This window comes from Delphinus delphis, chromosome 6, assembly GCF_949987515.2.
Source record: "Delphinus delphis chromosome 6, mDelDel1.2, whole genome shotgun sequence".
NCBI classification, from domain to species: Eukaryota; Metazoa; Chordata; class Mammalia; order Artiodactyla; family Delphinidae; genus Delphinus; species Delphinus delphis.
Genome location: NC_082688.1, coordinates 49,403,683 through 49,430,366, shown reverse-complemented (window position 1 = coordinate 49,430,366; position 26,684 = coordinate 49,403,683). Strand labels below are relative to the sequence as shown.

General features: G+C 37.3%; 1 protein-coding gene across 4 annotated transcripts in view; it reads left to right on the top strand.

Annotated features, from left to right (window-relative positions):
• CFAP95 (cilia and flagella associated protein 95) overlaps nt 1-26,684 on the top strand; it is a 123,422-nt gene that overhangs the window by 13,200 nt on the left and 83,538 nt on the right. For 2 of the 4 annotated variants that reach the window (XM_060013425.1, XM_060013424.1), the window contains exon 3: nt 14,772-14,941. The exons of the other annotated variants lie outside the window; for them this stretch is intronic. In XM_060013425.1, coding sequence (XP_059869408.1) covers nt 14,931-14,941 — 11 coding nt within the window. In that variant the 5' untranslated portion in view covers nt 14,772-14,930. The remainder of the gene's footprint in view (nt 1-14,771; nt 14,942-26,684) is intronic. 4 annotated transcript variants of the gene reach the window in all.

Here is a 26,684-nt window from a genome sequence, read left to right as displayed (position 1 = left end):
GACGCACAGGCTCAGCGGCCATGGCTCACGGGCCCAGCCGCTCCGCGGCATGTGGGATCTTCCCAGACCGGGGCACGAACCCTCCTCCCCTGCATCGGCATACAGACTCTCAACCACCGCGCCACCAGGGAAGCCCCTAAATTGTAGAATTTTAATGTGATTTTTTTTTAATAACTAGAACTAGTAAGTAAATACTTTTAACTTGATGCAATAAAAAGAGGTTCACCCTGAGAAAACCATAATTCAAAAAGTGTCATGTACCACAATGTTCATTGCAGCACTATTTACAACAGCCAGGACATGGAAGCAACCTGTGTCCATCGACAGATGAATGGATAAAGAAGATGTGGCACATACATACAATGGAATATTACTAAGCCATAAAAAGAAACGAAATTGAGGTATTTGCTGTGAGGTGGATGGACCTAGAGTCTGTCATACAGAGTGAAGTAAGTCAGAGAAAAACAAATACTGTATGCTAACACATATATATGGAATCTAAAAAAAAAAAAAAACAATAATGGTTCTGAAGAACCTAGGGGCAGGACAGGAATAAAGACGCAGATGTAGAAATTGGACTTGAAGACATGAGGAGGGGGAAGGGTAAGCTGGGAGGAAGTGAGAGTAGCATGGGCATATATACACTATCAAATGTAAAACAGATAGCTAGTGGGAAGCAGCCGCATATCACAGGGAGATCAGCTAGGTGCTTTGTGACCACCTAGAGGGCTGGGATAGGGAGGGTGGGAGGGAGATGCAAGAGGGAGGAGATATGGGGATGTATGTATATGTATAGCTGATTCACTTTGTTATAAAGCAGAAACTAACACACCATTGTAAAGCAATTATACCCCAATAAAGATGTTTTAAGGAAAAAAAAGGTTCATTTATGGTTAGCAGCATCCATCTTCACACAAAACATTCTATTTAATGAAGTATTTCAGTTGAGCAAACATTTGCTGGGTATCTGCTATATGCATGGCATGTCCACAGAGGTGACAAAGATGACCAAAACTAGACCCTGCTCCCAAGAAACTTCTTTTCTAAAGCAGATTATCCTATTCACCTATAGTCTTGTTTAGTTGCAAATCTACTTTGCATACCAAGACTTTCTTTTCAAATAGTGCAAATGAAAACTTCTGAGTATCCACTGATTGGAAGATCAGAAACTCTCAATCAGTATATGGAGATGTAACTTGTTTAAACAAAATATAATCAGGCTTTTATTTCAGAAATTATATTTGGAAAAATCTAAACTGCTCCCTGATACCTTTTTGACTATGTAAATAAGACTTTTTCAGTTTAAATTATAAACCAGAATTGAAACTCAGTGTCATACAATTTAATTCCTTTGTTTTTAAGAGGGAGTTAATTGTATATTATTAGCAGCCAAGTGTAGATTTTAAAATTAAGTTGGTTTTTTAAAAATCAGATTTGTCCTTTTGAATTCTAGCACGGGGTTATACAAGCAAGCTGTCAGTTCATTCCTATATATATTTTGACCTTAAGACAAGAACTTACATCACTAGGAAGTAATTTTCTAGCCTAGTATATTTTTAAGCTTTCGAGAACTCATAGAGGAGAAAGTTTCAAAAACAATTTACATTATTTTCAATAGCTATTTGCTAGTAGATATGATATTGGAAACCCATGAATTATCTGGATGGGGAAAACTGGTTTTCTTTAATTCCTAGATTTTTCCCGTTTTCAACCAGCACTTAGATTGACTCTGCTGCAAGAAAAAGACTGGAACTAAAAAGCTCCATGTTGTATTTTGAGGCATCATTGTTGTGTGTGTGTGTGTGTGTGTGTGTGTGTGTGTGTGTGTGTGCGCGTGTGCGCGTGTGTGTGTGTGTGTATTTTAAGATCACTCATGTCAGAGAAAAGTTTGTTTCATGACACTGGCCTCCACTCTATGTACTTGAACATTATTAAATTGAAATGTTAAGGATATTGATAGAAATACTTTAAAGATTCTTTTCAATACTTGCCTTCCTTATTAGGCAGAATTCTTAGCATATTTCCTCTTCTCTTGATGGTATTGATTATGCAGGTCATACCTCCAGACCAAGCCTCCTGCTAACCTCCACACAACTTCCAAAGTGATTTTTCTAATACACAAAAATGACCATGTCATTTCTGTGCTTCACAGCTTTCAGCTACTCTTTACCAACCACCAAAGAAAAATCCAGATTTTTGTTTATGATACAAAAGGCTTCCATAATCTGAACCAACCTACTGTTTCTGGATTTAATTCTCAGTGTTAGACTCTGTGCTTGGATTGAAGAGAGAGATGAGAAGTGAATCTTATAACCTTTAACAGTTCACAGATTGTGAACTGGTGCTGCTACTCAGTAACTGTAATGGTCTGGTTAATGCATAAAGCAGGAGTCACCATGGCATTTCAGAATCCCGGGTGATTATATCCAATGAACAAGTCTGTTTTGGTCATAATAAAGAAGCCTAGAACTGCCCTGGGAAGAGGAGATGGCTGTCAGGTAAATGAGCCTTGAAAAATTGTAGTAATAGCAGGAGAAGGAGGCTCTGCTGATAGTAATACCACTCATATGTCTGCAGGTAAATAATTATAACCCATGTTTTATGCAAAAATACCATCTCTTTTCCCTCTATTTTATGTAGCCCTCAAAACAACTCATTGAGATCTTATCAGTATCCTCAATTCACAGGTAAGGAATGAGATGAAATTACTGTATTCAAGATTAAACATCAAATTAAGTCAGACTTCCCTCTGTCGCCAAATTATGTGATCACCATGGATAAAACTTCTGGGTTTACTCTCTGATCCAAGATCAAGGAAGTAGAAAGGAGTGGGATTCCAGGTTCTTGAGCTGAGCCTTTCCCCTGCCATCATGGAGCAGCCTCATGGAACTATCTGTACTCTTTAGTGTGACTAAACCAAAACAAGGGATCATCACTGTGTTTACCTTGTGCCTGGCACTGTGTTAAATGCTTTACATATATTGCATTTAATCCTTAACAACCCTATAACGTAACTGCTTTATTTTTCTCCATTGTCTAGATGAGGAAAATAGGGCTTAGAAAATCAGCTTAACCAAAGGTACATAATGAGTTAGTGGCAGAGCTACATCTTGAACCCAGATCAGCTTTGTGACAGAGCCCATGTTCTTCTGTTGAGCCTTCCTCTAAGAGAATGGTTAGAAGTTTGGGAGTTTTTTCTTTTTAAAATCGAGGATAGCTAACTCTAGAATTTTGAATGTCACACACCAGCTTTTTACAGGGTCCTTCCTCTTTTCTCTTTGATTCAAAGCCATACTGATTAAATGAAAGGGTATGATGACAACTTATTTCTTCTTTGATCTTCTCATATCCTCAACCTTAGTTCTTAGTGCTCCAGTATTACTAAGCCATTAAAATTGCTAAAAGTCAGATTATTTATTATTGCCTTAGTATAAAAATCCTATAAAATAAGGATTTTATAGTAAAAGAAATGTAGAGTAGAAATAACACCAAGATTAGAATCTGAAAACCTCATTTTCCAGTCCTGATTATGCCCCTTTCTAGCTATGTATCCTTAGTCCAGCCTTTTCGACTATTTTGAGGTGTCTATTTTCTTAAGTTTAAATTGTCAATAACGTTTCCCCTGTGCCTCCCCTCATAGAACATATGGAATATTAAACCAATCAGTTTAGTCAGTAATTCAGTAAAAACAAAACAACCTCAAACATCTGTATCCTGAATTCTCTGACTTTTAAATTAATTTCTATAAAAACCCTCAGAGTACCATGTGAGAATAGTTGAAGAATTTCATTGATTTATCTCTGGAAAATTAAGCCTAACTGATCTCTCTATTTTGATTTGCAGGTTTTAATTTAGAATAGAGAATAGTTTTTTAAATACTATCAGTGTACCAATCACTTTATGTAAAAAATAGATATTTAAGACATATACTCAGAGGGAAAAGACTCTTGAAAACCTCTTTCCTCCCTTTCAGTTCATGAATTGTAATTATGGCAGTTAAGTAGGTGTGTATTCTTTAGTTATTATGAGATCCCTGATTGCTGGTTTCTCCACCAATGCACATTTTGAGAAAAAGTCACGAATAATATTTTCCTTCTTCAGCCTCCCCACAATTCTTTATTTTCTGATTCTAAATAGTTTTTTTTTTTTTTTTTTTTTTTTGCTGTGGCAGACTGGCTGGAATCACTTTGACCTTGGCCAGAACAAATAGAAGATTAATGAAACAGAGCTAACCCCTAGCTTCCGAATGACAGAGCTAGCTCACCATTCACAAGAGTCATCTTTCCTTTAATCCTTTTGCCCCTGAGTCTCAGTTCTTTCCTCCTAACTCTAATGTTCTCCTACTTCTCATGGGCTGGGGGAATTCCTTTGTATGTTGACCTGGAAACCTGGATTTAGTGGTCATTGGTGTGGATGCAGTACCTGTGAGGGATGATGTTGTCATCCAGGGAGAGCAAATGAATGTGAAAGAAAGGAACAATATCAATAGGACAATGCTGTGCATGGAAGACCTCATTTATTATTACAATTTAAATGTATTGCACCAAGTAATTTTCTTGTTGGTATTTGAAAGGTTTTCATTAGCTAAATATATAATTATACACATAAATAAAGTCTGACATTTACTGCAAAATCAGAAGGCTTAAGATCTTTGAAAAGAAAGGTGGATATACCTGATCTCAGAGTGGAAAGTCTTCCTAAACATGTTACCCAAGTCAGAAAACATAAAGAAACAAGATTGATAGATTATATATATATATATATATATATATATATATATATATATATATATAATCACATTAATCAAGTTTGAAAGACAAAAATAAAATAAGAAAAAGACATATAGTCAATATTCTTAATATATAAATAGCCCATATAGAAATCAGCAAATGATAAGCAAACCAATAACTGTCCAATGAACATGTTGTTATTGTTCAAAAGGTAAATCTTTTCAAAAGAAGGAAATGTATTATTATTTAATTATTATAATTTAAATGTACTTAACTAGTAACATGGAAATGTTAGCAGAAAACGGGTTAAGATAAGGAGACATTGCAGAGGATTTATTGTTGCAATGGAGTTCAAATTAATGGAGCTAATAGTCTAATTAGAATATACTGTGTGGGTTCCACTATCAGTGGCATCAGTTACTCCCTAAGTTAATGATATTATAATAGAAAACCCATAATAAAATAAGCCAAAGGGTAACTGGAGTTGAAGCTATGTGTGCTCTAACTTGTTCTACTTTTAGGGAAGTTCTAGGTACAAGTTTGGGAGAGGTCTAGAACACGTTATAATAGGAAATTAAAAGGGAGTAGTATTGAGCTGTCAGCAAAACTTAAGAAACTTCTTGGGAAACTTCTTAGTCCTATTGGCATCAACCTGCCAATGAAGATATGGTTAGTGCAAATAATGTTTTGTGGATTCATATTGCCTCACCTGTTCTACTGAGCAGTCAGCAGTGCTTGGATGAAACTCGTGGATTTGGCAACTATAAAGAGACTTCTGACGTGATGGCTCTTGTAAACTACCTTGAGATTTTAATATTGATGTCAGTCTGCAGATTGGATTCCTTTCTTTTTTCTCTTCTGTTTTACTGCCACTAAAAAGGGCTGTGCCCTCCCAAAGGAGTTTAAAAAGATAGAATAGAGAGCAGAACATATGAGGAAATGTTAAAGCAAACTAGTAGTCAAATAAATGCAATTTTAAATAATAACTCTTCATCAAAAATTTTTTCAAAGTTCTTTTTTTAATGTTAATACTCTGTATTATCAGATACCACTGATTTCTTACCAAGATTCATCCCACCTCAACTTTTTTTTTTTTTTTTTTTTTACTGACAGAATCCTTATGTTTACTCTACGATAGAATCCAGATAGGCTTAAGGTTTAGCTATAAAGTCTTTCTGGTAGTCCCATTCTTCTTATCAGCGACTGGTTTAGCAGAGGGCATGTCACCCATTTCCAGCCAGTGAGACCTGAGGGAAGTTTGCTATTGGGCTCCTGGGAAAGAGTTCCTCTTCCTAGGAAGGAGACACAAGGAGATACGATCCATTTTTATTTCTGGTTCTGGTCTTGCTGGGATGTTCAGCCCAGAACTGCTTCAACTATCTTGTAATCCTGAGGGCAAAGTAGAGAGAAGAAGAATGATTTTATTGAGCCATTTAATCAAGCAGTACTAAAAACTGCCTCCCTCCCTCCTTCCCTCAATATTTCTTTCCTTCTTTCATTTCTCTTTCTTATTTTCTACGATGCATATATATAGGATAGAAAAATCTTGAGATTAAAAAAAGAAAATTGCTGCTACTTGAATGATATGTTGCAAATTGACAGAAGTGGGAACTCTATTAGATGATGACATGAATATTAGCAACTGTGATTAATACCAGAGAGGGAATTGGCAATGCAAAGAGAGAAGTAGACATTCGTATTTAGCACATAATTGTTTTCCCTAATGTTCCCTTTGAAAATATTTGTTGACAAATTTAGGTCTCAAATGATTGAAAATGAACATCTGGACTGTGTCACGGTCCCACTTAGAGTCAAATGTGATGGTGATCCTTGTGCAGTGAGAATGAAGGAGAACAGCAGATGGGGATGTCTTGGGAGTTTAGTGGCACCTACCTGGTTATAAAACTGAAAATTCCATCCCTGTCCCTGATGCTGAATGAGAATAACGAGGACAAAGTTTTGAGGATAAAGGAAAGAGAAATTTAGTAATTTGCCAGCAAATGAGGAGGGCAGCAGACTAACATCTTGAAAATTAGTGTCCTGCTCTCTGAAAGAGGGTAGGTCTATTTAAGGAGAAATTTGAGGGTGGGGTTGGCAGGACTACATGACTGAGACTTCTCTGGGCTGGCGCTACTTCTTTTGATATTTCCGTGATTCTTGGCCATTACGGTTGTCTGCTTCCAGTCAAGATGTGCTGACTGTTTTTCTGCTGACTGCTTGGTCCTATGCACCTGTGACTCAAGAAGAGCTATTCAAACAATATAGCACTTATCAGCATAGTTAGCAGAGAGAAACAGCATGTGTACATTATTTGATTTAATGCATAAGTTAAAAGAGAAAGTTGTTAAATTTTTAACTCTATATTTGGCTATAGATGTTGCTTGTCCTCTTAGTGCAAGAAAACCCAGAAATAAATGGTGTTAAAAAAACTCTCCTCATGGCAAAGTTTGCTTCAGAGCATTTCCTTCCCCTATTCCCTCAGCTTGTAGAAGTTGGAAGTCTGCATTTGAAGTTTGATGTAAACCATATGGCATATTTTGGAGGCTCCTGAGATGTACAACATTGCTCTATATGTTCCTGCCTCCTCACCTTTCTTGTGCTGCTCTCTCTGCCTTTATTGCCCTTTCTTCCCCAAATGGTACCTGGCTCTAGGTTAAGAAATACTACCATTAGCAGTTATCTATAAATTCTAGCCTTGGACAGAAGACAAAAATCTTTATATTCCTCTCCAAAATATACAAGCCCTACCTATCTAATCTGAGAAGCAGAATGTGCATGATCATTGTATTGACAGTGTTACTTGTAAGCTCAGACTGGTGGAAAGACCAGATACACGCTCCTTGGGTATATCGAGCAGGGTTTAATTATCATAAAAGGAAATCAGCACAATCATGATACACATTGCAGAGGTCAGCAACATATTTCAGGACAGATGGGGGTTCCTGCTTCTGAAATCCTCACCACTGGGTGCATAGTTACACATAATAACATCTGAATAAGAGTAATATTATTCTTAGTAGTCTTTCACTTTGCATTTAGACTTAAGTACACAGGACTGGATCAGTTCTCTAAGTAGACTGCCTGGATATGTGCTGGGGACCACTTCTTTGGAGCCAGGAGCACCTCTTTAAACTCAGATTTATACTGTGGAAATAAATGAAGACTAACCAAATGAAAGCAAGCAGAGGCTATTTATTCAGAGCTTGCTATAGTAAGGGAGTCAGCCACTGTCACTTGTGTTTTAGCAGAGACTCAAAGGCAGGCAGAGGAGCGGAAAAAAGAGAAGGTTTCGTGTATGCCCTGATTGGAAGCTGTTGGCATGAGGAAGCTGTAGGCAGGCTGGGGACAAATATTAGTAAAGCTGTCAGTTATTAATCAGGTCCTGGCCATTTGAGATCAGTTGTTACAGGGGTTACTGTTTGGCTTCCTGGACCATCACTGGAGATAGAAGTTTGACTTCCTGCAAGTCTGACTTATAGCAGGCTGGCTTCCTGGGGCTGGTTGATTTCCTGGCCAAGTTGTTGCAGGTTGTGGGTCAGAGATCTATTTTTATATATGATTTGGTCATTGTTATTTTTACATTAAACCTCTCAATACAGAACACAATATGATTATAGGAGGCGGTACAGTACAGTACACTACAGTGAAGCTAAGCCTAAACAGCCCCTATTCATCACTCTTGGTGCATGCAAACTATTGTATCCTGATCCTAGTATAATCATTTTTTGTTTGTTTGTTTTGTTTTTTATACTGCAGGTTCTTATTAGTCGTCAATTTTATACACATCAGTGTATACATGTCAATCCCAATCGCCCAATTCAGCACACCACCATCTCCACCCCACCGCGGATTTCCCCCCTTGGTGTCCATACATTTGTTCTCTACATCTGTGTCTCAACTTCTGCCCTGCAAACCGATTCATCTGTACCATTTTTCTAGGTTCCACATACATGCATTAATGTACGATATTTTTCTCTTTCTGACTTACTTCACTCTGTATGACAGTCTCTAGATCCATCAACGTCTCAACAAATGACTCAATTTCTTTCCTTTTTATCACTGAGTAATATTCCATTGTATATATGTACCACATCTTCTTTATCCATTCGTATGCTGATGGGCATCTAGGTTGCTTCCGTGACCTGGCTATTGTACACAGTGCTGCAATGAACATTGGGGTGCATGTGTCTTTTTGAATTACGGTTTTCTCTGGGTAAATGCCCAGTAGTGGGACTGCTGGATCATATGATAATTCTCTTTTTAGTTTTTTAAGGAACCTCCATACTGTTCTCCATAGTGGCTGTATCAATTAACATTCCCACCAACAGTGCAAGAGGGTTGCCTTTTCTCCACACCCTCTCCAGCATTTGTTGTTTATAGATTTTCTGATGATGCCCATTCTAACTGGTGTGAGGTGATACCTCATTGCAGTTTTGATTTGCATTTCTCTAATAATTGGTGTTGAGCAGCTTTTCATGTGCTTCTTGGCCATCTGTATGTCTTCTTTGGAGAAATGTCTATTTAGGGCTTCTGCCCATTTTTGGATTGGGTTGTTTGTTTCTTTAATATTGAGTTGCATGACTGTTTATATATTTTGGAGATTAATTCTTTGTCCATTGATTTGTTTGCAAATATTTTCTCCCATTCTGAGGGTTGTCTTTTCATCTTGTTTATGGTTTCCTTTGCCGTGCAAAAGCTTTGACATTTCATTAGGTCCCATTTGTTTATTTTTGTTTTTATTTCCATTACTCTAGGAGGTGGATCAAAAAATATCTTGCTGTGATTTATGTCAAAGAGTGTTCTTCCTATGTTTTCCTCTAAGAGTTTTATAGTGTCCGGTCTTACATTTACATCTCAAGTCCATTTTGAGTTTATTTTTGTGTATGGTGTTAGGGAGTGTTCTAATTTCATTCTTTTACATGTAGCTGTCCAGTTTTCGAGCACCACTTATTGTAGAGACTGTCTTTTCTCCATTGTATATCCTTGCCTCCTTTGTCATAGATTAGTTGACCATAGGTGCGTGGGATTATCTCTGGGCTTGCTATCTTGTTCCATTGGTCTATGTTTCTGTTTTTGTGCCAGTACCATATTGTCTTGATTACTGTAGCTTTGTAGTATAGTCTGAAGTCAGGGAGTCTCATTCCTCCAGCTCCATTTTTCTTCTTCAAGACTGTTTTGGCTATTTGGGTTCTTTTGTGTCTCCATACAAATTTTAAGATGATTTGTTCTAGTTCCGTAAAAAATGCCATTGGTAATTTGATAGGGATTGCATTGAATCTGTAGATTGCTTTGGGTAGTAGAATCATTTTCACAATACTGATTCTTCCAGTCCACGAACGTGGTATATAGATGGGTCTTGTTTTTGTATCCATTCAGCCAATCTGTGTCTTTTGGTTGGAGTATTTAGTCCATTCACATTTAAGGTAATTATTGATATGTATGTTCCTAGGACCATTTTCTTAATTGTTTTGGGTTTGTTTTTGTAGGCCATTTTCTTCTCTTGTGTTTCCCACTTAGAGAATCTCCTTTAGCATTTGTTGTAGAGGTGGTTTGGTGGTGCTAAATTCTCTTAGCTTTTGCTTGTCTGTAAAGCTTTTGATTTCTCCATCAAATCTGAATGAGATCCTTGCTGGGTAGAGTAATCTTGGTTGTAGGTTCTTCCCTTTCATCACTTTAAGCATATCATGCCACTCCCTTCTGGCTTGTAGAGTTTCTGCTGAGAAATCAGCTGTTAGTTAGCCTTATGGAAGTTCCCTTGTATGTTATTTGTCGTTTTTCCCTTGCTGCTTTCAATAATTTTTCTTTGCCTTTAATTTTTGCCAATTTGATTACTATGTGTTTTGGTGTGTTTCTCCTTGGGTTTATCCTATATGGGAGTAGCTGCGCTTCCTGGACTTGGGTGGCTATTTCCTTTCCCATGTTAGGGAAGTTTTTGACTATAATCTCTTCAAATATTTTCTCGGGTCCTTTCTCTCTCTGTTCTCCTTCTGGGACCCCTATATTGCGAATGATGTTGCGTTTAATGTTGTCCCAGAGGTCTCTTAGGCTGTCTTCATTTCTTTACATTCTTTTTTCTTTATTCTGTTCTGCAGCAGTGAATTCCACCATTCTGTCTTCCAGGTCACTTATCCATTCTTCTGCCTCAGTTATTCTGCTATTGATTCCTTTTAGTGTAGTTTTCATTTCAGTAATTGTATTGTTCATCTCTGTTTGTTTGTTCTTTAATTCTTCTAGGTCTTTGTTAAACATTTCTTGCATCTTCTTGATCTTTGCCTCCATTCTTTTTCCGAGGTCCTGAATCATCTTCACTATCATTATTCTGAATTCTTTTTCTGGAAGGTTGCCTACCTCCACTTCATTTAGTTGTTTTTCTGGGGTTTTATCTTGTTCCTTCATCTGGTACATAGCTCTCTGCTTTTTCATCTTATCTATCTTTCTGTGAATGTGGCTTTTTTTCCCCACAGGCTGCAAGATTGTAGTTCTTCTTGCTTCTACTGTCTGCCCTCTGGTGGATGAGGCTATCTGAGAGGCTTGATGGGAGGGACTGGTGATGGGTAGAGCTCTCTCTCTCTCTTTTTTTAATATTTATTTATTTATTTGTCTGTGCCAGGTCTTAGCTGCGGCATGTAAGATGTTCGTTGCCATGTGCAGGATCTTTAGTTGTGACATGCGGGATCTTTTGTTGCAGCATGCGAACTCTTAGTTGCAGTATGTAGGATCCAACCAGGGATTGAACCTGGGCCTCCTGCATTGCGATCGTGGAGTCTTAACTTCTGGAGCACCAGGGAAGTCCCAATCCTGGTATATTCTTAAACTTAGCAATGCAGAGCCAGAATGGGGTCACTTTGCCAGAAGCCTCCGGGAGTCATGCTAACAAACGCTCAGATCAGCTGTAAAGTTTATCCTGAAATTAGAAAAGTAATATGAACAAGAAATGGAAAGCAAACAGAAGTGATGACTGGTTGTTCTCCCAAAACACCTTCATGGCCATCATGTTTCATCCACAAATCTTAATGCAACCACTGTGTAAGCCTTTGCAGTAGCTCTCCACTGCTGTCTCTCAGGTTTAAATGATTTAGGACTGTGTCATCTGATAAAGCTACTCATGGAGCTGTAATGGTAAGTTGGGAAACTTGCTGAAGGATTTGATGATATATTCTGACAGCTAAATCGCCCTTGGACAGGATACCACATGCATGTGCTCAGAGACTCTTTCTGGGAATTGTAGAGGTACTGCTTCGTCCTTGGCATGGGAGTTTAGATTGGAAGGAAGCAAAAGACACTGAAAAGTAAATGAGCCAATCTTTCTCCCTTGGGTTTTGTTTGAACAGGAAGAGAGATTAATTGTCAATTACTGAACTTATTTTTATACATGCATTTAAAAATATAGTGCTTCAGTGGCTAACAATGAGTAGTAACAGTAATGAAACTTTGACAGTGTTTTCGTACCATTCATTTAGAAACACTTCTGCTTGCATTACCAGAGGCCGTATTACTTAAGCTTCCCAAACCCCCAGCTGTCTGAGATGTTGTATGAATCCTGTGTCTCAAGTAATTTCAAGTGAGATTGAAGAACAAACTAATCTCAATCTCAACAAACAAACTCAATCTAATCGAATAAACATTTGATGACGGCATACCTTGTTCTGAGCACTGTCATCTTATATATTATCAAGGCATGATATTTTATTCCTGATCTTGAAACATAAAGAAGTGCAAGTTAAAGAATACATTGGGCCTTCCCTGGTGGCGCAGTGGTTGAGAGTCCGCCTGCCGATGCAGGGGACACGGGTTTGTGCCTGGGTCCGGGAAGATCCCACGTGCCGCGGAGCGGCTGGGCCCCTGAGCCATGGCCGCTGAGCCTGTGCGTCCGGAGCCTGTGCTCCACAACGGGAGAGGCCACAACAGTGAGAGGCCCGCGTACCGCAAAAAAAAAAAAAAAAAAAAAAAAATAATAATAATATGTTGGAAAAGCTTCATAAGAACCACTAGTAAAATTAAAAGTAGTTTCACTTTTGAAGTCAATGGGAAATATAGTAGCAAATAAAGCATACTCCATAGAGTAGACAGAAATAAAAGGAAAGCAAGAAAATATTGAAAAAAAAAGATAATATAACTAGACAAAAAATAAGTTATAACAAAGAAAATGGTTTAAATTTCCTTTGTGAAAAGGAAAGATTAACTATATTCTATCTATAAATGAACCCTATCCTAAATGATGCTAGATGACTAAGAATAAAAAGTGAGGTGAGATGCACCAGGAAAACACAAATAACCACAGAGTAGATGTTTCAATATTAATCTCAAACAAGTGTAATTCAAAGTCAAAATAATTAAAATGGAATGAAGGACACAATTTTACATTGATGAAAATAGCAATCAAAATATCCTCTTTTAGCAAAGATTATAAGAACTAGGCTCATTGGAGAGTATAAACTAGCAGACTTTTTTCAGCCCTCTTCTACTTAATGTCAGTCATCAGTCATATGACTGATAGGGCCATCTGACACCATTCACTTCACCTTCCCAATCCACTTGCTGCTCATTAGGGATACTTTCTGTACATCAAGATGTGGCTTATCATCTTTGGGCATTTTTTAGTATAACTTTCTGAAATATCACTTCTTTTAGTTTTCTTTTGCTGCATAACAAATTACCACAAATTTAATGGCTTAAGACAACACTCATATAATAGCTCATGGTTCTATAGGTCAGAAGTCTGGGCAGACTTCACTTGTTCCCTAAAGAGGGTTTCACATGGCCAAGATCAGGTGTCAGCTGGACTGGGCTCTTTATGGAGTATCGGGGAAAGAAATCACTTCCAAGCTTATTCCAGTTGTTGACAGAACTCACTTCCCTACAATTGTAGGACTGGAGTGTCCATTTTCCTACTAGCTGTCAGATATGGACCACTCTTATAGCTCCTAGAGGCCACTCTCCCATCGTTTAAATGGCTCCTCCATCTTCAAAACTAGCAACAGTGCCTTGAATCCTTCTGTTTTAGATCTCTCTGAGCTTCCCTTCTGCCAATGGACAGAGAAAACTCTCTGCATTCAAAGGACTTGTGTGATTAGATTAAGTTCACCTGGATAATCTCCCTTTTGGTTAACCCAAAATCAACTGATTAGTACTTTAAATTGCATCTACAAAATCCCATTTGCCATGTAATATAACATAATCACAGATGTAATATTGTATTCATCATATTCGTACCCAGATTAGAGCAGGAAATCTTGGTTGGGGTGGAGGGGAGCATAGATTTTAGGATTCTGCCTACCACACTGCTCTTAGGTCCTTCTGCACTTACTACCTTGTGAATCCTAAAGGCTCAGCAGCCTTTGTATATTTTGTAGTCTCTCCCTTAATTTTAACAAAATTAAAATTTTTGTTTTCCACATACTTGTGGCTTTCATAAGATTTCCATGATGAGGGGGGAAACTACTGATTAATGCAACCATGTTCACATTGAAAGTTTCTCTATTTTTGAGAGTGATTTATCCCTTAATCAAATTGTTTTCTGATTCCGAGATTTGTTTCTTTAGAATTTTGGTTCAGAGTTATCTCACATGCTGCATCTAATAATTTGAATATCTGATTTAGGGAGTGGTAGGGGACCTAAATCTGTTCTTTGTTGCTTTTGCTCATCCTAGCTTATTTCCTTCTATATTTGCCAGTACTTTTTGTGAGCTCACATTTGTTGAATTTAATCTGGGGGAATCCTGAGAGTCTAAATTGGGGATACTTTGCTTCAGAGAGGATTTGTATTTTCATAGACTCCTTCAATTGTTGTTTTAAAGGCCCTAGGCTTCATGCAGGAGGCTTGCTATAAGCTTTCCAACCTTGCCAGAGGTCCAAAAGCTTTGTCTCCAGATGGTAGTTCTGATCCTAGGATTCGCCTTGGGACATACTTACATTTTGAATTTGTTTATTTCTCCCTGATCTGGTTTCAGTTCACCTATTTTCTGTTTCTTCCTCCCTCCTTCCCTCTCTCTCTTCTTTCCTTTTTCATATCCTCTCTTACTTACTTCCTCTCCTGCTTAGGTTGTGCTAATAAAAGCACAGAATCAAATGTATGGGACACAGTAGCTCCACTGTACTCAGCACTGGTAAGAGTAAAATATTGTGCTCTATTCTGAGAACACTTTTTTAAGGAGATCATGATCAAAGTGATGTACATCCAGAGGTTCAGCCATAATAAAGATGAAGAACAGGTAAGTTTGTTTACTTTGTTTACCTGGGAAAAGAGAAGCCGTGTTATAACTCTTCAAATCTCTGAAAGGATCTTGTGCTCAAGAGAAATAAGGCTTATCTTCCATTTTCAAGAAGCAGAAGCAACAGGTGCATCAAGCAAGGAGGTCACATTAGCTCAGCATAAGATGGAACCTATGATTATACTTGTACAGTATTGGAATGGGCCGCCTTTGTGAATTGTGTGCTCTAGACTCTGAGCTTATGTGGAGGTAAGATAACTATTCTCAGCAGTAGTTTAGAGGCCAGGAGTACATTTCTACTTTGACTATGATGCTGTACCAAATAACCTTTACTCTCCCTTCCTATGAGCCCAGATTCTAGGCTTGTTTATTCCATGACCCTTATACATTTAGATAAAAAATAAGAAATGATACCCATCTGGAAGAAACATTTATCCCACATTCTGACTATAATGAAAGGAAATTTTGTGTCACAGTTTTGAAGAAAACTTTCAAATTGGTAAATAAGAGTAATCGTTAATATATTTTACTTCCAAATTAATTCTCATAATGTGCCAAGAAAAAAAGGCAGTTAATTATTACACAAAATATTCTCCTCATGCATATCAACAGTGGGAGAAAATATGACATATTTTTCAAGAATAATGGTAAGGTTCACTCAAAAATAGAAATTTAGTTCATCTTAAACTAAATAGAACAGACACTAAATGAGAAGAGATGACACAGCATGAGCTATATGATTACATTTAAAATACTCTGCAGGCCAGAAGGGAGCGGCATGATTATTTAAAGTGATGAAAGGGAAAAACCTACAACCAACATTACTCTACCCAGCAAGGCTCTCATTCAGATTTGACAGAGAAATCAAAAGCTTTACAGACAAACAAAAGCTAAGAGAATTCAGCGCCACCAGAGCACCTTTGCAACAAATGCTAAAGGAACTTCTCTAGTCAGGAAACACAAGGGAAGAAGAAGACCCACAAAAACAAACCTAAAATAATTAAGAAAATGGTAATAGGAACATACACATCAATAATTACCTTAAATGTAAATGGATTAAATGCCCCAACCAAAATACACAGACTGGCTGAATGGACACAAAAATAAGACCCATCTATACGCTGTCTACAAGAGACCCACCTCAGAACAAGGGACGCATACAGACTGAAACTGAGGGGATGGAAGAAGATATTCCATGCAAATGGAAGTCAAAAGAAAGCTGAAGTTGCAATATTCATATCAGATAAAATAGACTTTAAAATAAAGACTGTTGCAAGAGATAAGGAAGGACACTACGTAATGATCAAGGGATCAGTCCAAGAAGAAGATATAACAATTATAAATATTGAAGCACCCAACATAGGAACACCTCAATACATAAGGCAAATGCTAACAACCATAAAAGGGGGAATCGACAGTAACACAATAATAGTGGGGGACTTTAACACCCCACTTACACCAATGGACAGATCATCCAAACAGAAAATAAATAAAGAAACACAAGCTTTAAATGACACAATAGACCAGATAGATTCAGTTGGTATTTATAGGACATTCCACCCGGAAGTGACAGAATACACTTTCTTCTCAAATGCACATGGAACATTTTCCAGGATAGATCACATCTTGGGTCCGAAATCAAGCCTCAGTAACTTTAAGAAAATTGAAATTGTATGAAGCATCTTTTCTGACCACAACACTATGAGATTAGAAATCAACTACAGGAAAAAAAAAGAGCTGTAAAAAACAGAAATACATGGAGGCTAAACAGTGCACTACTAGATAACCAAGAGATCACTGAAGAAATAAAAGAGGAAATTAAAAAATAAATAGAAACAAATGACAATGAAAACACAACAACCCAAAGCCTATGGGACACAGCAAAAGCGTTCTAAGAGGGAAGTTTATAGCAATTCAATCTCACCTCAAGAAACAAGAAAAATCACAAATAAACTATCTAACCTTACACCTAAAGCAACTAGAGAAAGAAGAACAAAGAAAACCCAAAGTCAGTAGAAGGAAAGAAAGCATAAATATCAGAGCAGAAATAAATGAAATAGAAATGAAAACAATATCAAATATCAATAAAATTAAAAGTTGGTTCTGGGCTTCCCTGGTGGCGCAGTGGTTGAGAGTCTGCCTGCCGATGCAGGGGACACGGGTTCGTGCCCTGGTCCGGGAAGATCCCACGTGCTGCAGAATGGCTAGGCCCGTGAGCCTGTGTGTCCGGAGCCTGTGCTCCGCAACAGGAGAGGCCACAACAGCGAAAGGCCCGCGTACCGCAAAAACAAAAAAAGTTGGGTCTTTGAGAAGATAAACAAAATTGATAAACCTTTAGCCAGATACATCAAGAAAAAAGGGAGAGGACTCAGATCAATAAAATTAAAATGAAAAAGGAGAAATTACAACTGACATCACAGAAATACAAAGGATTATAAGAGACTACTACAAGCAACTATATGCCAATAAAATAGACAACCTTGAAGAAATGGACAAATTCTTGGAAAGGTACAACTTTCCAAGACTGAACCAGGAAGAATTAGAAAATATAAACAGACCTATCACAAGTAATGAAATTGAAACAATACACTACTTAATAACAAAGTGATCACTGAAGAAATCAAAGAGGAAATAAAAAAATACCTAGAAACAAATGACAATGGAGACACAACAACCCAAAACCTATGGGATGCAGCAAAAGCAGTTCTAAGGGGGAAGTTTATAGCAATACAAGCCCACCTTAAGAAGCAGGAAACATCGCGAATAAACAACCTAACCTTGCACCTCAAGCAATTAGAGAAAGAAGAACAAAAAAACCCCAAAGCTAGCAGAAGGAAAGAAATAATAAAAATCAGATCAGAAATAAATGAAAAAGAAATGAAGGAAACAATAGCAAAGATCAATAAAACTAAAAGCTGGTTCTTTGAGAAGATAAACAAAATAGATAAACCACTAGCCAGACTCATCAAGAAAAAAAGGGAGAAGACTCAAATCAATAGAATTAGAAATGAAAAAGGAGAAGTAACAACTGACACTGCAGAAATACAAAAGATCATGAGAGATTACTACAAGCAACTCTATGCAAATAAAATGAACAATCTGGAAGAAATGGACAAATTCTTAGAAATGCACAACCTGCCAAGACTGAATCAGGAAGAAATAGAAAATATGAACAGACAAATCACAAGCACTAAAATTGAAACTGTGATTAAAAATCTTCCAACCAACAAAAGCCCAGGACCAGATGGCTTCACAGGCGAATTCTATCAAACATTTAGGGAAGAGCTAACACCTATTCCCCTTCTCAGAGGGAGGAACACTCCCAAATTCCTTCTACGAGGCCACCATCACCTTGATACCAAAACCAGACAAGGATGACACAAAGAAAGAAAACTACAGGCCAATATCATTGATGAACATAGATGCAAAAATCCTCAACAAAATACTAGCAAACAGAATCCAACAGCACATTAAAAGGATCATACACCATGATCAAGTGGGGTTTATTCCAGGAATGCAAGGATTCTTCAATATACGCAAATCTATCAATGTGATTAACCATATTAACAAATTGAAGGAGAAAAACCATTTGATCATCTCAATAGATGCAGAGAAAGCTTTTGACAAAATTCAACACACATTTATGATAAAAACCCTGCAGAAAGTAGGCATAGAGGGAACTTTCCTCAACATAATAAAGGCCATATATGACAAGCCCACAGCCAACATTATCCTCAATGGTGAAAAACTGAAAGCATTTCCACTAAGATCAGGAAAAAGACAAGGTTGCCCACTCTCACCACTCTTATTCAACATAGTTTTGGAAGTTTTAGCCACAGCAATCAGAGAAGAAAAGTAAATTAAAGGAATTCAAATCAGAAAAGAAGAAGTAAACCTGTCACTGTTTGCAGATGACATGATACTATACATAGAGAATCCTAAAGATGCTACCAGAAAACTACTAGAGTTAATCAATGAATTTGGTAAAGTGGCAGGATACAAAATTAATGCACAGAAATCTCTGGCATTCCTATATACTAATGATGAAAAATCTGAAATTGAAATCAAGAAAACACTCCCATTTACCATTGCAACAAAAAGAATAAAATATCTAGGAATAAACCTACCTAAGGAGACAAAAGACCTGTATGCAGAAAATTATAAGACACTGATGAAAGAAATTAAAGATGATACAAATAGATGGAGAGATATACCATGTTCTTGGATTGGAAGAATCAACATTGTGAAAATGACTCTGCTACCCAAAGCAATCTACAGATTCAATGCAATCCCTATCAAACTACTGGCATTTTTCACAGAACTAGAACAAAAAATTTTGCAATTTGTATGGAAACACAAAAGACCCCGAATAGCCAAAGCAATCTTGAGAACGAAAAAAGGAGCCGAAGGAATCAGGCTCCCTGACTTCAGACTATACTACAAAGCTACAGTAATCAAGACAGTATGGTACTGGCACAAAAACAGAAAGATAGATCAATGGAACAGGATAGAAAGCCCAGAGATAAACCCACGCACATATGGACACCTTATCTTTGATAAAGGTGGCAGGAATGTACAGTGGAGAAAGGACAGCCTCTTCAATAAGTGGTGCTGGAAAAACTTGACAGATACATGTAAAAGTATGAGATTAGATCACTCCCTAACACCATACACAAAAATAAGCTCAAAATGGATTAAAGACCTAAATGTAAGGCCAGAAACTATCAAACTCTTAGAGGAAAACATAGGCAGAACACTCTATGACATAAATCACAGCAAGATCCTTTCTGTCCCACCTCCAAGAGAAATGGAAATAAAAACAAAAATAAACAAATGGGACCTAATGAAACTTCAAAGCTTTTGCCCAACAAAGGAAACCATAAACAAGACCAAAAGACAACCCTCAGAATGGGGGAAAATATTTGCAAATGAAGCAACTGACAGAGGATTAATCTCCAAAATTTACAAGCAGCTCATGCAGCTCTATAACAAGAAAACAAACAACCCAGTCCAAAAATGGGCGGAAGACCTAAATAGACATTTCTCCAAAGAAGATATACAGACTGCCAACAAACACATGAAAGAATGCTCAACATCATTAATCATTAGAGAAACGCAAATCAAAACTACAATGAGATATCATCTCACACCAGTCAGAATGGCCATCATCAAAAAATCTAGAAACAATAAATGCTGGAGAGAGTGTGGAGAAAAGGGAACACTCTTGCACTGCTGGTGGGAATGTGAATTGGTTCAGCCACTATGGAGAACAGTATGGAGGTTCCTTAAAAAACTACAAATAGAACTACCATATGACCCAGCAATCCCACTACTGGGCATATACCCTGAGAAAAGCAAAATTCAAAAAGAGTCATGTACCAAAATGTTCATTGCAGCTCTATTTACAATAGCCCGGAGATGGAAACAACGTACGTGTCCATCATCGGATGAATGGATAAAGAAGTTGTGACACATATATACAATGGAATATTACTCAGCCATAAAAAGAAACGAAATTGAGCTATTTGTAATGAGGTGGATAGACCTAGAGTCTGTCATACAGAGTGAAGTAAGTCAGAAAGAAAAAGACAAATACCATATGCTAACACATATATATGGAATTTAAGAAGAAAAAAAAATGTCATGAAGAACGTACAGTAAGACAGGAATAAAGACACAGACCTACTGGAGAACGGACTTGCAGATATGGGGAGGGGGAAGGGTGAGCTGTGACAGGGCGAGAGAGAGTCATGGACATATACACACTAACAACCGTAACGTAGATAGCTAGTGGGAAGTAGCTGCATGGCACAGGGATATCAGCTCGGTGCTTTGTGACCGCCTGGAGGGGTGGGATAGGGAGTTTGGGAGGGAGGGAGACACAAGAGGGAAGAGATATGGGAACATATGTATATATACAACTGATTCACTTTGTTATAAAGCAGAAACTAACACACCATTGTAAAGCAATTATACCCCAATAAAGATGTTAAGAAAAAAAAAAATCTTCCAACAAACAACAGTCCAAGACCAGATGGCTTTTCAGGCAAATTCTATCAAACATTTAGAGGAGAGCTAACACCTGTTCTCTCAAACTCTTTCAAAAAATTGCAGAGGGAGGAACAATCACAAATTTGTCCTGCGAGGCCACCATCACCCTGATACCAAAACCAGACAAAGATATCACAAAAAAACAAAATTACAGGCCAATATCACTGATGAATATAGGTACAAAATTCTTAACAAAATACTAGCAAATGGAATCCAACAACACATTATAAGGATTATACACCATGATCAAATGGGATTTATCTCATGGATGCAAGGATTCTTCAATATATGCAAATCAATTAATGTGATATACCACATTAACAAATTAAGGAATAAAAACCATATTTTCATCTCAATAGATGCAGAAAAAGCTTTTGACAAAATTCAACACCCATTTATGACAAAGAGTGTCCAGAAAATGGGCATAGAGGGAACCTACCTCAACATAATAAAGGCCATATATGAAAAACCCACAGCCAACATCATTCTCAATGGTGAAAAACTGAAAGCATTTCCTCTAAGATCAGGAACAAGACAAGAATGTACACTCTTGCCACTCTTATTCAACATAGTTGAATAAGGAAGTCCTAGCCATGGCAATCAGAGAAGAAAAAGAAATAAAAGGAAACCAAACTGGAAAAGAAGCAGTAAAACTGTCACTGTTTGCAGGTGACATGATACTATACATGGAGAATCCTAAAGATGCCACCAGAAAACTACTAGAGCTAATCAATGAATTTGGTAAAGTAGCAGGATAAAAAATTAATGCACAGAAATCTCTTGCATTCCTGTACACTAACAATGAAAGATCAGAAAGAATAATTAAGGAAGCAATCACATTTAGCATCACAACAAAAAGAATAAAATACCTTGGAATAAAGCTACCTAAGGGGGTAAAAACCTGTACTCAGAAAACTATAAGACACTGATGAAAGAAATCAAAGATGACATAAACAGATGGAGAAATATACCATGTTCTTGGATTGGAAGAATCACTATTGTGAAAATGACTATACTACCCAAAGCAATCTACAGATTCAATGCAATCCCTATCAAATTACCAATGGCATTCTTCACAGAATTAGAACAAAAAATTTTACAATTTGTATGGAAACACAAAAGATCCCAAATAGCCAAAGCAATCTTGAGAAAGAAAAACAGAGCTGGAGGAATCAGGCTCCCCAACTTCAAACTATACTACAAAGCTACAGGAATCAAGACAGTATGGTACTAGCACAAAAACAGAAATATAGATCAATGGAACAGGATAGAAAGCCCAGAGATAAACCCACACACATATGATAACCTAATTTATGACAAAGGAGGCAGGAACATACAATGGAGAAAAGACAGCCTCTTCAATAAATGGTGCTGGGAAAACTGGACAGCTACATGTAAAAGAATGAAATTAGAACACTGCCTAACACCATACAGAAAAACAAACTCAAAATCAATTAAAGACCTAAATGTGAGACCAGACACTATAAAACCCTTAGAAGAAAACATAGGAAAAACACTCTTTGACATAAATGGCAGTAAGATCTTTTTTGACCAACCTCCTAGAGTAATGAAAATAAAAACAAAAATAAACAAATGGGACCTAATGAATCTTAAAAGCTTTTGCACAGCAGAGGAAACTGTAAACAAGATGAAAAGACAATCCTCAGAATGGGAGAAAATACTTGCAAACGAAGCAACTGACAAAGGATTAATCTCCAAAATATACAAGCAGCTCATGCAGCTCAATATCAAAAAAACAAACAACCCAATCCAAAAATGGACAGAAAGCCTAAATAGACATTTCTCCAAAGAATATATACAGATGGCCAACAAACACATGAAAGGATGTTCAACATCACTGATCATTAGAAAAATGCAAATCAAAACTACAGTGAGGTATCACCTCACACCAGTCAGAATGGTCATCATCAAAAAATCCCCAAAGAATAGATGATGGAGAGGGTGTGGAGAAAAGGGAACGCTCTTGCACTGTTGGTGGGAATGTAAATTGATACAGCCACTATGGAGAACAGTATGGAGGTTCCTTAGAAAACTAACAATAGAACGAACTAACATATGGCCAGCAATCCCACTACTGGGCATATACCCTGAGAAAAGCATAATTCAAAAAGAGACACGTACCACAATGTTCACTGCGGCACTATTTACAGTAGCCAAGACATGGAAGAAAACTAAGTGTCCATTGACAGATGAATGGATAAAGAAATGTGGCACATATATACAATGGAATATTAGTCAGCCATAAAAAGAAACGAAATTGAGTTATTTGTAGGGAGGTAGATGGACCTAGAGTCTGTCATACAGAGTGAAGTAAGTCAGAAGGAAAAAAACAAATACTGTATGCTAACACCTATATATGGAATCTAAAAAAAAAAAAAAAAATGGTTCCAATGAACCTAGGAGCAGGACAGGAATAAAGACGCAGACGTAGAGAATGGACTTGAGGACACGGGGAGAGGGAAGCGGAAGCTGGGACGAAGTGAGAGAGTAGCATTGACATATAGACACTACCAAACGTAAAATAGATAGCTAGTGGGAAGCAGTTGCATAGCACAGGGTCATCAGCTCAGTGCTTTGTGACCACCTAGAGGGTTGGGATAGGGAGGGTGGGAGGGAGACGCAAGAGGGAGGGGATATGGGGATATATGTGTACATATAGCTGATTCACTTTGTTATACAGCAGAAAGTAACACAACATTGTAAAGCAATTATACTTCAATAAAGACATTAAAAAATAAGGGAAATGCTGAATTGAATATTTAATAAATTAATCCCCATGCTGAGAGTTGCAGTTCCAGAAGTAATGCCTCTTGCATGACAGGACTTAATCAGTACTAGTTAATAATGGTTTGAGGGCAGATCAATGCCTAATATGTTTGCAATACAAATTAGAAGCACAGAGGAATCATACTCAAGGTTAAATTCTTCTGGAAAAGACTGTTGGTAGTTATGAATAGTTAAAGGAAAGGAAAGAAGATTGAAGCTTTCATTGGTGTTGATTCCTTTGAGAGTTCCTGGGTCGTTAAACATGAGCTTATTCATATAAACTTTGGTCCTGATTTCTAGGTTTTACTATTTTTCTTTCATATTTTTCATGTAACTGAATTGTACCAGATTGTCTTGGGTGCTCAGCAGTAGATTCTGGTTCTAATATCCATACCGCTTCTCACAGAAGGAAGAAGAGGAACAGGAAGCAGGGAGAGGGAAGGCAGAAGAGAGGAGAGGAAAGAAGGCAAGAAGATGAGTAGAGATGGAAGAGGAAGGGATAAGTGGAGGAAAAGTGGGGAAAAGGAAAAGAAGAAGGGAGAGGTGGGAGAGAGGTCAGGAGATAGGGGGGACAGAGGGAGCGGGGAGGACCAGACACCTCTCATTCATTTTGACAAACTGGCGAACTCTAACTTTTTTATACAAAATATTTGAAAGTGGGCCCCTAGATGTATATATGGAGGTCCTTATTTCTGGGGAACTAAAAAATTACTATGCAACCCTTGATTAGGACATAAATACTCAGTTTTAAGCTTCTAAGTTTTATACAATTTAAATACAAGTTTTCAATAGACTTAAACTAGATTCAACATGGAGATGGTACAAATTAATTTTCTTACATAATTAAAATTTTTCTCTCAGGTAATTGCATGACATTTGGTAGAAGAATTTTAATGCTGGGAGAGGATACAATGATGGTGACTTTGGAAGGTCCTGAGCAGGGGCTTTTCCAAGAACTGAGCAGACTATTAAGACAGGAAGGAAAGGAGATGGTAAAGAGGTTAACCTCTGTAGGCATTTACATCTGGCTGGGTTACATCTGTTTTAGGTTTGCTGTTCTTGTCAGGTCTTCTTGGCAACCTCTTTAAGGATCTGATAAAGCTAATAAAGAAATATACTAGAGTAGGCTCAGATGAAGGGATTCCCACTTCCCGAGTTGGTCTGCCTGCAATTATCTTACAGAGAAGTCCTGTTTCAGCCACCTGAGCTGTGATTTTCTAACCCCAAGGATGTTACGGTGAAAAGAGATTAATATAATAGAAGGCATTGCATTAAGCCCTACACTACATTGGTTTGATGAAGCTTGAGGAAAATAGGAATAACTCAAGTATGTTGAGGATCAGTGATTTTATAAAGAATAAAGCTTATTAATAATGGTCTTGAAAAGATTCCATATGAATACGAAACCATTGTTATCACTGATAACATCAAAATATCTTGCCAACATTTTTCTGATTCAGACTATTAAATTTCATATTAAAATATGATTAAAAGATATTCATTAAATAGACCTTGTAGACAGACAAAGCTTGAAGAACAGTGAAGTATAGTTAGGAAACTCTACACAAACAACAAGCACATTTTAGAATACTTTTCCAAAATGATAAGGACAAAGTTGGGATGTAGTAATAGCATTAGTAATTGAAATTTAATTGAGGGCTGAGCATGTATTAGGCACTGTTCCTTCTGCTTTCAATATATTTATCATCTTATGTAATTCTCACAAAACCCCTCTGCAATAAATACTGTTCTATTACTGGTAAGGACGGAATCAGGAACGAAAAATTCCACAGAATGTACTGATGTATACAAAGAGAATAGAATATGTCTGAACTTGAGGGTATCAGAGAGTTAATTTCCTACATCTCAGCTCGAGGATGTTGAAAAGTATTTAGTAGACACAGAAGACAGTAAAGTTTATAAAGCTGATATAAAGAGGAAAGAGGAAAGAGCTGATATAAAGAGGGAAAAAGCATTTTCTTAGACTTCAAAAGGCTGTCACCTTGGCTTAAGGAACTCTAAAATAACAAATTATGTTTGTTTTGTTTGTTTTCATACTATATTGCTACTTGGTGTGCTAAAGAGCTTTTAAATCTCAGCAGCACCAGAGAAAGGGCTTGGCTCTGAGTCAGATTGGCTACAGAGACCTGACATCTTGGTTGCACATATATTATGTTGCTATCACTTAAAGCATAAGTAAAATAAATACACTTTAAGCTTAAATAAAATAAAATAAACTGAAAGATAGTATGATGGTAATAATTTTGGAGTGACAGCAATGTGCTATGCTTTGGACAGAATTGAGCTTAACTTGGATCTTGTTTACCGTTTTAATTTCTATTTTTCTTTTCATTCTTTCAAGAAGAAAAGGGCAAAAATAGCTGTCAGCGCTCTACTAGCACTAAGCTGGTGACAGTGGACTATTTATTTGGTTCTAAAAAACATGGCTTAACTGTAGCTGTCAGTAAAATAGGGGCCTAAGCATACCACAGGTGCCCACACTGGGTACCACAGGTGCCCACACTGAGTACCACAGGCCACAAAAAAGCACTTAGTAGTTGTGTGTAATCAAATTTGTGAAATCTGATCCAGAAGAGCACTTCGCTATCTATAGGAGTGCCATAATAAATCTTCTGTGAACTATAAAATCTATTTGTAATGTAAAATATCTCTTAATTTGTGTTTTTACATTTGAATTTTTTGTGTAATGTGGCCTTCTTAAAGTAAGAAACTTCTGTAATTTATGGAAGCCCGGATAAATCTAAGGTAATCAAACATAATATTCATTCATTAGTTCACTGATGGTATGTATATATGGTATGTATATATTAAGCGCTATGCCAGGTCCGAGGGATGGCCATGATTAAGTTCATTAATGCCCTTAAGGTGCTCAGCTGAGGTTGGG